The sequence below is a fragment of the Nannobrachium achirus genome (assembly GCF_963921795.1).
Source record: "Nannobrachium achirus genome assembly, chromosome: 1".
NCBI classification, from domain to species: domain Eukaryota; kingdom Metazoa; phylum Chordata; class Actinopteri; order Myctophiformes; family Myctophidae; genus Nannobrachium; species Nannobrachium achirus.
In genome coordinates this window covers 16,850,688-16,863,394 of record NC_137810.1, presented here as the reverse complement: position 1 = coordinate 16,863,394, position 12,707 = coordinate 16,850,688, and the positions used below count along the sequence as shown (strand labels likewise).

General features: G+C 41.4%; 1 protein-coding gene across 3 annotated transcripts in view; it reads right to left on the bottom strand.

The window, feature by feature from the left end:
• Positions 1-12,707, bottom strand: part of atp11b (ATPase phospholipid transporting 11B) — an 84,615-nt gene that overhangs the window by 61,079 nt on the left and 10,829 nt on the right. For 2 of the 3 annotated variants that reach the window (XM_080736487.1, XM_080736486.1), the window contains exons 2-6: positions 8,341-8,457; positions 5,504-5,593; positions 4,054-4,134; positions 3,255-3,362; positions 1,136-1,264 (exon numbers count right to left, since the gene is read on the bottom strand). In XM_080736487.1, the coding sequence (XP_080592613.1) occupies positions 1,136-1,264; positions 3,255-3,362; positions 4,054-4,134; positions 5,504-5,593; positions 8,341-8,457 (525 nt within the window). Of the gene's footprint in view, positions 1-1,135; positions 1,265-3,254; positions 3,363-4,053; positions 4,135-5,503; positions 5,594-8,340; positions 8,458-9,895; positions 9,912-12,707 lie in introns of those variants that run through there. The other variant, XM_080736488.1, reaches the window with a different exon arrangement.

Genomic DNA, 12,707 nt, shown 5'->3' with positions numbered 1-12,707 from the left:
CCGACAGCCATTCTGGGCAGGCTGTGGAAGTGTTAAGGGAATTTCTTCAGATTTAGAATAAATGTCCACTCGGACTCAAGGATGAACTGATCAAAGGTCAACGTCACTGTGACCTTACACCTGTCTCATTCTAATGAATGCATAACCTCAGATGTGGTGGTCAATGGTCACCTCACAAGTGACACGGTGACCTCATAAGACATGTTTTTTTTTTCAAGCTGGCTCACCCACAACCCCAATACACTACAGTACTACAGTACAGCTAGAGAGGAACAGTCAGTGTTCTTTATTTAGATGTTTGTTCGTTAGCCCATTAGGCAAGAGAAACAGTTGTTTCTTTGTGTTAGCTAGCTAGCACGATGAAGCACAGTCTGAAACCAGTGTGTGTGTGTTTGTTTTTGTTAAGGATCAGCAAACAGTGTCTCCTTTACATTGCCTAATCTTACAAGGAGCATGGTGCAGTGCCACAGCAGGAGGAGGAAATCTACACGGACAAGTTGTTTGCCGTCTATCGGCTTAAAATCGTAATACACATCTTGGCTTAATAGTCTCCACATTTTACGCCGCTCACGTTTACGATTACATTTCATTTGAATGTCAGCCCTGTCAAGTTTGTTTCCTGAGGGTGAGCTGTGAAGAGTGGCTTTACATGTTTAACTAGAAGGCACGCCTGTGTAGACACAGACAAAGGTTGCCAGCAGCACTGTGTCAATGTGTATTCCATACATATTACATTCATTTTTGGCACTCCAATGCACATCAAAATAGAATGTATTACAATTTACAATACAGAGTTGTACAATTTCTCAACGTCAGGTTTCTCAATGTGAAAAGGTTGAGAACTACTGTTCTATAACAGTGGTTCTCAACCTTTTCAGGCTGTGAACCCCCTAAATAATCATATTCAAATTGGGTGCCCCCCCCCCCCTGCACCCTGACAAGCACTTGCTTATAGATCTGCAATTTTCACAATCTTTGGCCAATATTTTACCAGTTTTTATAGTATGTTTCTTTTCTTTTTTCAGATATTAATAAGGTCTTAAGTCCTTAAATTGTCACTTTTACTGTCATCTGGGGACCCCCTCCCCCAAATCATGTTCTATAAGACAGTTCTATAAGACAGCCAAACACCCACCTTGAGGTTGGTCTCTCCATCCAGGCTGGTGGTAGTGATGTGACAGGTGCCATCTGCACGGTCAGAGGACAGCAACGCCAGGTCAGCTGGGAACGTCTCATCTTTAGCCACGCGCACTATGTCCCCCACCTGGAGATACACACATCTTTAGCCACACGCACTATGTCCCCCACCTAGAGATACACACATCTTTAGTCACACGCACTATGTCCCCCACCTGGAGATACACACATCTTTAGCCACACACACTATGTCCCCCACCTGGAGATACACACATCTTTAGTCACACACACTATGTCCCCCACCTGGAGATACACACATCTTTAGCCACACACACTATGTCCCCCACCTGGAGATACACACATCTTTAGTCACACGCACTATGTCCCCCACCTGGAGATACACACATCTTTAGCCACACACACTATGTCCCCCACCTAGAAATACACACATCTTTAGCCACACACACTATGTCCCCCACCTAGAGATACACACATCTTTAGCCACACACACTATGTCCCCCACCTAGAAATACACACATCTTTAGCCACACACACTATGTCCCCCACCTGGAGATACACACATCTTTAGCACTATGTCCCCCACCTGGAGATACACACATCTTTAGCACTATGTCCCCCACCTAGAGATACACACATCTTTAGCCACACACATCTTTAGCCACACACACTATGTCCCCCAACTAGAGATACAAACATCTTTAGCCACACACACACTATGTCCCCCAACTAGAGATACAAACATCTTTAGCCACACACACTATGTCCCCCAACTAGAGATACACACATCTTTAGCCACACACATCTTTAGCCACACACGCTATGTCCCCCACCTAGAGATACAAACATCTTTAGCCACACACACACTATGTCCCCCAACTAGAGATACAAACATCTTTATCCACACGCATCTTTAGCCACACGCACTAAATAATTGAGATTAGGCGATATGTAATAATTGCGACAGGCCTACACATCCACACAAAACCATGTGTCGTTGTGTTTACAAACACACACATAGATACATGATCCATTTTATGTGATTATTCACATGATCATGCTCCACCTTAGACGATGTCAAAACCTAGAAAGCTAGGATACTGTATGGAAATCACACTAACCCTTGGAATGTAACAGCTGAATGTACTGCAGCTAGCTGTGGCCACTGGTAATTGGTCTTTAAGCCAGTGGTTCTCAACGTTTTCTAGACCGGAGCCCTCTTGAAAATGTCAAAAAGAGTTTGTGGCCGACCCATCTGACCACTTAAAGGACAACTTAAACAATTTTCAACCAATCTTCATAACATTTGTGCTCATTATGTCAATTCACTCGTGTCTCAGGGGAGGGTTGTGGACAGTTTAGAAACCTGCCTACCAGTGGCATCATTGATGGGGAATCCAAGCTAATAGAAACTACAGGCTTTCATTCCTGGAGCGTTAGCATGCTATACTGGAAGCCATTGTTCTTGTGTTAATAAAAATAATAAAATGTATCAAAATTAAATAAATACATTTGTTTAAAGGTAGCGTAAGTGATTTCATTTCATTCAAATTATAATGTGTAATAATGTATTCCAATAATACTGTATATACAGCTGTAGTAAGTGCAGCTCTGGTGCTGTGATTATAAAACACTCCCTCCTTTCTAATGACAGCGACAGGAGTGGTTTTGAGGACAACTGCTTTGAATTGCCACTATTGTTTACATAAAACACCACTCCCCCTCCTGTCCTAGGGGGGCAGCACCTGGGGGTAGGTAGCCTCATGTAGCCAGACGAATCTGCAAAGAAAAATTGCCATTGGCAGATTAGGTCTGGCCCCACTCACTTATTCAAATATTTCACGTCTCACAAGTTGTGAGGAACGAACCAGGGGCCCAGTATGCAAATGTGGTGTGGGTGTATCACCTTTGTGCTACCCTGATTGGTTGTAGGTCTAACCATTAGAGTCTGTTTGAATCCTTTTGTAACCGCCCCTTTGAAGAAAAATAAATGAACACTGAGGAGAACCAGACTAATATCCGGGCTGTGATATTGTCTGGTTATTCGAGGCTACTTCCGGCGGTAATGAGCACTACTAGTATGCTCAAGCCCGTCTTACCCTGATGTTCTTGGATTTCGTTTGGACCAGACCTCCACTGCGAACCACAAACACTGGAGCGCCGTTCACCTCGTTGTCCGCCTTGTGTCTCAGCCAATCCTCATAGCCCTAGGAGAGAAATCAGCCAATGACCAGACAGCCCCAGTGACTGACAGATGTGTCAGTCAATCCTCAGAGCCCTTAAATGAAAGTCACCCAATGACTGATCAACTGTAGCGCCTGACAGTCATTCCAGTCCACCAAAGGCTCGAACAAAGACCAAAGGCAGAGCAAAGAACTGAGGCCGATTCTACAAATGCCTACTAATTGTTGTTCAAAAATAGCAGATGCATAAACTCGCAGCTGGCACAAAGTGACACGATGTGAGCTTGTATTTCTGTATTTTCCGGTATAATGGTTAAATATATAAAAAAATGGTTTAATGGGTTAAATGTTGCATTGTAAGTAAGTGTCTTCATGAATCATAAAACCTCATAAAACCCTATCAGGGTTAATCATGGGATGCATTTCCTTACTTTCCGCCAAAGGTTGCAATATATTAAAATAATTAGGGTAAGAATGCTGAAGTACTCTAGTAGAATCCCAGAATAACAATATGGTAATGGTGAGCATAATACTGCAGGCGGTGGCAGTAGTTATTAAAAGTACATTAACAACCACTGTATTTAATATCAGGGCCGTTTACATTACTGTAGTTCCATATTTGCAAAGAGGGGAAGTTAAGTGTGTGTGTGTGTGTGTGTGTGTGTGTGTGTGTGTGTGTGTGTGTGTGTGTGTGTGTGTGTGTGTGTGTGTTCACCTGTTTGATGGCAGTTACTGTAATGACAAAGAAGAGAGGCAGGCCGCTGGTGACTGGGGAAGTAGGGGTGTCTATCATCAACTGTAGACAAAGAAATGGAGAGAGGCAAATGAATAAAAATGGGAAGTATAAAGCAAGCGAAGCATTCAGAATGAGGGGGGTGATGACGAGAGACAGACAGACAGATCACCAGCAGGTTATGCATTGGTGACAACATGTCATTGTTGCTATAGCTGCTATTATACTGTAGTATAGCAACCAGATGCCAAGCCCAACTGAGGTTTCCGTGAATAACACTGCAGCCAAAGCTATTGATTCATAACAACAAGAAGCCTAGTAGTAAACTAGGCAATCTAAAAGCTTGATAGAGAAAACAACAGGACGGTATAGTAGTCGATAGTGTCAAACAAGGAAACCTCAAAAGTGTACGTCAGTGTTTGGAAGGTTTATTATTCACTTCTCACATCTCCTCTAAAGGTCAAACAAACCACAGTGGAAAACATGTTGTGATGCAGGTGCAATACAAAGTTTAGTTTTTTACATTGGCAAGGATGAAATCAAGCAACATCACTTGAATATCTAAACGAACCCTGCAACAACAATTGTTTACGTTTATTATGATTAAATGTATGATGTTTGCCAAGCTCACAATGTATGGTGCTGCGGTGCATAATAAATCTGGCGCAATGACGCGTCACAGCAATGACTGCATTGTGCGTAGCCTGCACATTTTCTCCAACTGAAAACATTTACCAATATATTCTATGAGCAGTATGACTTGCTTTCATATAGCCTTTTGTAGCACACAACTACAAAATACATTAAACATTTACACCAACACCCTAAAATAATAGCAGCAAATGTACAGTAAATGGTGCTCTTGACACTGAAAGATTCCCAAGCTGGATTCTAGGCAGCAAGGAATGCAAAATAGAACTGCAAGAACACGTTCAGCTATCACATAAAATGTCAATGTCAACACTGCAAACCGTGGTATTATTTTTTATGTCGTTTTACTGACAAGTTATTGGGTGAGATGACGGCTGTTTTAGACAGGGTCAAGCCGATAGGCCAGCACAAATGAAGAGCAGCTGAAGAATTTGACAGAAAATGCTTTTATTTTATCCCAGGTTTACTGATGCATGCTGAAGGCTCAACTCCTAGGGTTTGTTCTTAGTCATGCATGTGCATGATGTGCAGATATGTCACTTAATGTATTTGAGTGAGTATATTATAGATGCCTCTGTTTTCTTTTTAAGTCAGTGAGTCACACATACACACACACACAGCTGAGGCCACGAATGACTGGTCCCTGTGAGTGAGGGGAGTAGCGTACTGTGCTTGGAAGCGCATGTGTGTGTGTGTGTGTGTGTGCGTGCGAGCGTGCGTGCGTGCGTGCGTTCGTGCGTTCGTGCGTGCGTGCGTGCGTGCGTGCGTGCCTATCTCTTACCTGCACAAGGAAGATCACGAGGAAATAGAAGTTGGCTATCCTCCTGAACTGCTCAAACAGATTCTTGGGCACAAAGTTCCAAATGGTGTACTGAGACAGAGAGAGAGAGAGAGTCAAATCCACAGAGTTGGCTTAAGTATGGGAACTAGATTAACATAAAACCCATATTCTGCTCCCACTTTATTCTCTGACCAGGTTAAATGATTCTCTACAAAGCCTACAGATTCCCTGGGGTCTCATCACTAAAGGAATTCTAATGGCTAGGAGGCTATTCCTCACAAGATCCCTCTTAGCTTCCCTGGGAAAGAAAACAAATCTATACCAGATAATGATTACAAATGTGTAGAACATGTAATCTATTCATTTGGCTGTTGTTAGTTAACATTCTGTACTGTCCAGTCATTTTGCATTTTCCAGTTACATAACAGCTATTTCCACCACATTCATAACACATTATTGTTTTCCTTTAAACTGCATGATATGTATATGACAGTCAGCATTGTTAGTTAAGAAAACAAAACTAGGCAAATTCAGTGATGGAACATTTGGTGTTTTGTTTAGTGGTTAATAACAGATGGTTATTTGTTTAGTTCTAGATCTATCTACACTACAGTATATACATTTATTTCTGTGTTCTTGCATAAACATAGAGTTTTTCAGCCCATAGAACCGCCCACTCTCAGAGTGGACTGTTCTGAGTCTGAAATCAGGCTAGATGGGTAAACTTCTGGAAAACGTAACCATCTAATATCATTGTGCAGAAACCTTAAATTACTTTAAATATGAGCTCTTTTTTATTAAATTAGTGCCTTAGTTCATCTTTCAATATTGTCACACAATGTAGTGAAAATAGCAGATCTAAGGGGTCACTATTCTTTTTTTTCCTTTTCTTCTTTTTTTAAATAAAATAATTACCATTTTGGACATACCAAGTTTCCACCCGACCCGACAGTGATAATATATTGGTGGCCCCACCAGCATTCTGTTGCTCCCCCTCATTGTTAATCACACATTCCTGCTGCTCATACTCAATGCTTGAGCAGGCAAAGCAGCGGTAGGAGGCTGACTAGACGACACCTGCTGAACTACTAATTAATTTGGCCTGACATTAGCAGTGGCTCTTCCAAAGTCCAGCAGAACACTCTCATCCAACCAAGCCTAACCAAAGCCTGCTCTGAGATTACTAATAGGATCAAACTGCACAGTCAAATCCTCAGAGTTCATTTTACTCGGAGTGTACAGCAAGCTGAGTTACAAGTTAGATAAATTAACACTGAGGAGAAAACATTACTGCACACACTGGAGGGACAAATACTGTAAGAACCCCATGTTGGGGACCTGACACACACGTGAAATGTGTGTTGGAATTGTCAAATGGCTGTAGTACTACTGTGCAGCTGAGATGCTTGTCCAAACATCCAGCTACTGTATGTAAACATGAAATAATGAAACAGCACGCACGCACACGCGCGCGCACACACACACACACACACACACACACACACACACACACACACACACACACACACACACACACACACACACACACACACACACACACACACACACACACACACACACACACACACACACACACACACACACACACACACACATCAATAATGTACAGTATGTTCTATACAAGCTATAAAATTAATTATAGACTTCTAAGGTAACATTTCTACTGAACTTACTGTATGTACAGCATATCCACATGCGGATGTACTGCCTTCTTTGTCATTGACCTACATTTGTAATGTTTAAAGTATAGTCTGTGCATTGCACACAAGAGTAAATACCTCCGTATCAGTAGCCATAATGCCTATTCATTCCTGGAAATAAATATCTCACAATTAGTGTTGGGCGGGAGGAGTAGGACGAAGGCTCTACGTTCTCCTGGTGGAGGCTCCTCACTGGCAGGTGAGTCAGTAGGATACGACAGTAGCAACAACACATAAATGTGTGTTTAAATAGGTGAATTTCCCTTGTGTCTTATCAACCAACAAAAGTAACTGGTTAAGTTGAACTGACCAATTTCTTTTATTTCTCTCCAAATGATGGGCAATGAAAAATCTTGTGAAAATCTGATTTAGTTAATGTCAATGTCTTCACCGATGTCCAACTGTATGCTAACATATTTTACAAGCTGCACAGATTATGACAAACCCTTGTCTATTATTTGTTTTATTATAATTATTATAATTTTATTATTATTATTATTATTTAGGCCTACGGCATTTTATGACATGCTGAATCATGCCGAGTCTAAATAACTACCATTCTTATAAACGTTAATTCTGTGTAGTGTGTACACATGCAATTTTCATTTTGCGTTGGGAATGTGGGTCATAACTGTATTTCAGCCTTAGTATTAACTGGGTAATTATGTCGTCTAACCGGTTGCAAAACTATACCCATCTCTAGTCCATTGTTGTCACTGGACAACAATTCCAACGGTAGCTTCCTTGCCCTGTGGACACACACAGCCTAAATCAATTCCATGCAGTGCTAGAGCAGTGGTTCTCAACCTTTTCAGGCTGTGACCCCCAAAATAATCATATTTGAACTGGGGACCTCCCACTCTGATAAGCACTTGGAATTGTAGGAGTTGAGGCATTCGATTTAGTTTGACTCAGTTCCACAGATAAATATTGTGAAAATAGGGAGATCTCTGATATTCTTCACAATTGTTGCCTCTTTCTTTGACAATGTCGCCAATGTTTGACCATTTGACGATTACTTTTGATGCAGAAATTGTCCAAAAAAAAAGAAAAAAAAAAGAAATCATGTTCCCACCCACATGTTGAGAACCACTGTGCTAGAACATTAAATGGTACCTTAGATGAGATGATTCTGTTGTCAGCAAAGCGTTGCGGTACGTAATGGCCATGCTGGGGGAAACGGTTAGCCACGTACACCGTCCTGGTCTCACTCTGGTGGGGAGGGTCAAACCCCTGTGGGAAAGAGGGACACAAAGGGAAGAGGTCAAGTAGTCAGTAGGGATGGGACGATATGAAAATGTCATATCACGATTATTGTGACAAAAGAAATCGCGATTTACGATATTGCGATGATAAAAATCCATTATCCTGGGGCGAACGTCGTGACGCGTTGTGGGCTTGTAGATCGGCATTTTTTTGGCAAAGACATTTGATAAAAAAAATTAGTACCTTTACCAATTATAGAGGGTTAAAGTGGTACCGGATATGCAGCTCGGCAAATAAAAGGAGAATTGATCCCAGTGCATGACGGAGGACAATATCACGATAAATTAAATCTCCACGATACGATTATTGTGAGTGTTTTTTATTACGATAAACGATAATATCGCTTATCGTCATCCCTTATCCCCCATCCCTAGTAGTCTGTAGAGTTTGAATTTTAATTAACTAATTTAATTACTTCAGCTTGTGTTTGATAGTGGGGGGAAAAAAACTAAAAACAAGAACTCTGCAAATAACGCCTCCGTTTCCTACCTCTTCTGTACCCCAGAATACCGTTGACAGTAGTAGTGAATAAACTTGATAGTAAATGATTCCTGGCTTGTTACAAGAAGAGCCTTACAGTATATGCCATCACTATTAGCTTCACTTCTAGCATTGAATCTACTGAAGATGATAGGCGATACACATCAGCAATTTTGAAATAACAGAGAGGCCGATATTGGCTGTGGACATGGTGATGAAATCGATAAAAGAGACAATGTGAACAACATGGCAGGATATGAAGCAGAGATGTATTACTGTTATCATGGCTTCAAGGTTTCAACACACTGCCATTAATGACACTATGGACAACCAACACAGGTTGATCCTCTATTGAAATTTCAAATAACACTACACGCCAGAAACCTCTTCAATGCAGTGCACCAAACATTACTTCTGGGGATAATGAAGAGAAAAGCTTTAACATTATTTTTTCTGATTTGCTACAATGATGTCTTTTTTCATGTTCCACTTCTGAAACAATTTAGTTTTTTAGAATGCAGAGGAGATTTAGTTTAAGGGTGAGAGAGAGTGCAAGAGACAGAAAAACAATTGTTACATCATGATGGTGCAGAGGTATAGGTTAAAAATGATTCTTATTGGTTGCCCCTCTATTATTATTATTATTATTGTTTATTGGACAATGAATTCTGACAACAAAAGAGTGAATCCAATACCCATCTGTGACTGTTGCAAGCAGGTTTACATATGGCAACTGCCATATGCGACACACCCACAACAAACACACACTCGCACACGTGTGAGGATGTAGCCACGTCACTCTCACAGCACAGTGAACACACAGAGCCAGCTCAGCTCATGAACACATGTAAACCATTAGCCTTTCTCTGCTGCTGTTTTCACAACATCGTGCTCAACAAGATGCATCATACACACCACCACACACCTTTCTTTAGTCTTTCTGGTTCTGTTTATCCAGCTAAGTTGTCTTGCAGTCTCACTGATGTGTCCAACAAGCTATCGGTCCTAGGAAATCACAAACGTTCTCAGACCAAGTGTCAGACTGGGTTGGGAAATGTAGCCTACACTCTAAAGCTGGTTGCACACTGCCGCGTTTTTTCGTTGCGAAATGCGTTTTTCAGGGCAAGTAGAGAGAGAGAGAGAGAGCAAGGGACTCAGTGGTACGAAACGGGCGGCAGTGTGCAAACGTGATTGACATAACGTGAGGTTGATTTATTTATTTACGTGCTCCAAAATTCGCTCGTATATATTCGGCCAAAAAAACGGAGTAGTGTGCAACGACCTTAACTCTGTCAAGACCTCAATTCTAACATGAATGACTACTGTAATGTGTATGGGCTCTCTTAATGGTAATTAACCTCCTAACATCCAACGAGTACACAAGGGTAAACTTATTCGGTTTTGTTCCTCAGAATTGTAGCAGCGGGGGGCGCCCGCTGGCCTATTGGTCCGGGCGCATACCACTTAGGCATGGATGCCTGTCGACAGTTTGATTCCCGATCCGGACGACTTTTGCCGCGTGTCACTCCCCATCTCTCCCCCCATTTCCTGTCAGTCTACTGTCCTATCAATAAAGGCATAAAAGCCCAAAAACATATCTTAAAAAAAAAACAGACAGAGACAACCAGGCATACTTATATGAGCTGGTGGGTGTGGCCACATAAAAACATAATTTTAACTCTTTCTGTACAGCATAATGGGAGCAAATATCTTGCAGTGTGTACCAGCCTTTAGTGAATCAGAGGAGACTTGCTGAACCCCTACTGAACCCACCTCAACACTACTTGTTTTTGGAGCTGTGTGGAACACAAGCTCCCCATAGGCAGCAATGTGTGTCCTAACCAGAGTCTCACCAGAGTCTGTCGTCAAGAATGAACAGGATCTGCGCATGCGCGGCTTTACCACACACACACACACACACACACACACACACACACACACACACACACACACACACACACACACACACACACACACACACACACACACACACACACACACACACACACACACACACACACACACACACACACACACACACACACACACACACACACACACACACACACACACACACACGGGATCTAGTACACGTAAAAACAATCAAAAAGAATATAGAACTAGAACACATAATTTATAGATCTAGAACACATAGAATTTATATATAGAACACTTAGAATTCATAGATCTAAAACACATAGAATCAAAAGCATAGATCTGGAACTGCTCAAATTCACAGCTCCACTTCGAACGAGGTTTGATTTTTCATATCTAAACCAGGTTCTTAACAAGAATTGTAAAACACACAGGCATGTATTCATACTAATTGTTTCTTTCTTTCTTTTAGGGGAGATTGTGATCAGGCGTGTGTGTGTGTGTGTGTGTGTGTGTGTGTGTGTGTGTGTGTGTGTGTGTGTGTGTGTGTGTGTGTGTGTGTGTGTGTGTGTGTGTGCTTATGGTGTGCGTGTAGGTGCGTGTCGACCATATGAGTGCAACATCCCCAGTGCAATTCTTGCTGGAGACCTAGGTGTGGTTCTTCCCCTTTCTCTGCTTTCAGGTTCCTGACTTCCTGTCTCTCTACTCTATCAAAAAGAAAAGCAAAAACTGACACACACAAAATAAAATAAGTTGTATTTGTGTTTCTAATTATAGTGTAAAAAAAAATCATATTTTTTTATTATTATAATCGAACATTTTATAGCAGGTAAGAGGTGACAAATAAACAGTAGAAGTGCTCTCTCTCTCTGTGTGTGTGTGTGTGTGTGTGTGTGTGTGTGTGTGTGTGTGTGTGTGTGTGTGTGTGTGTGTGTGTGTGTGTGTGTGTGTGTGTGTTGTTTCTGTGTGTGCGTGCGTGCATGCGTGCGTGCCTGCGTGCGTGAGTGAGAGAGAGAGAGACACACAATGAGAGAGAGAGAGAGAGACTTTCATTTATGCAACATTGCAACTGTATTATTTTCTCAATTTAGGGTTCCCGAGAACTATTCCAAATCAGATAAATTAGAGATTAAATGGCATCAATGGCAACTTGATAAGGAAGGTGTTAACACGTTTTTCAGCACAATCAATACAGTCAGCTCAGCTGGTGAATTATAAAAGCTTACGGTTCATCTACAAACTCAAATGTCAGCAAGATATACGATAGCCTACTGTATATTAAACAAATAGGTGAAAGCAGGGTACTTTGCTATTATTTGTATTTATGTAGTCTTGTGCACATCTACAATAAACCACGTAATGCACTACACGCTGACACAGAATTGATTGGCACTGTCCATGCTTGCTGGGCATAGATATCAATTTCCTGGTTTCTCAAATGTGTGTGTGTGTGTGTGTGTGTGTGTGTGTGTGTGTGTGTGTGTGTGTGTGTGTGTGTGTGTGTGTGTGTGTGTGTGTGTGTGTGCTGTGCGAGCGTGTTTTTAGGTTTTATATAATTTTTTTACCTCCCGATTCGATTCGATTTCGAGGGTGACGATTCGATTATATCGCGATTATTGAGTTTTCCTGCGATTTGAATCATGATTATTGTGATTTTCCCCAAATATTACAGCTTTTTTATATTGAAACATTTTAAAACAATTCTAAACAATATATAACATTAGAAGTTGAATCATATACTTCAAATCAATGCAGCTAAATAAAGTCAGTTAATTTTTCTGACATTTATTTCAGCCAAAGTGCCAGTGGTACAACATTACAACAACATGTTCCTGGTCAAGATGCCAGAAAACACAGAACAC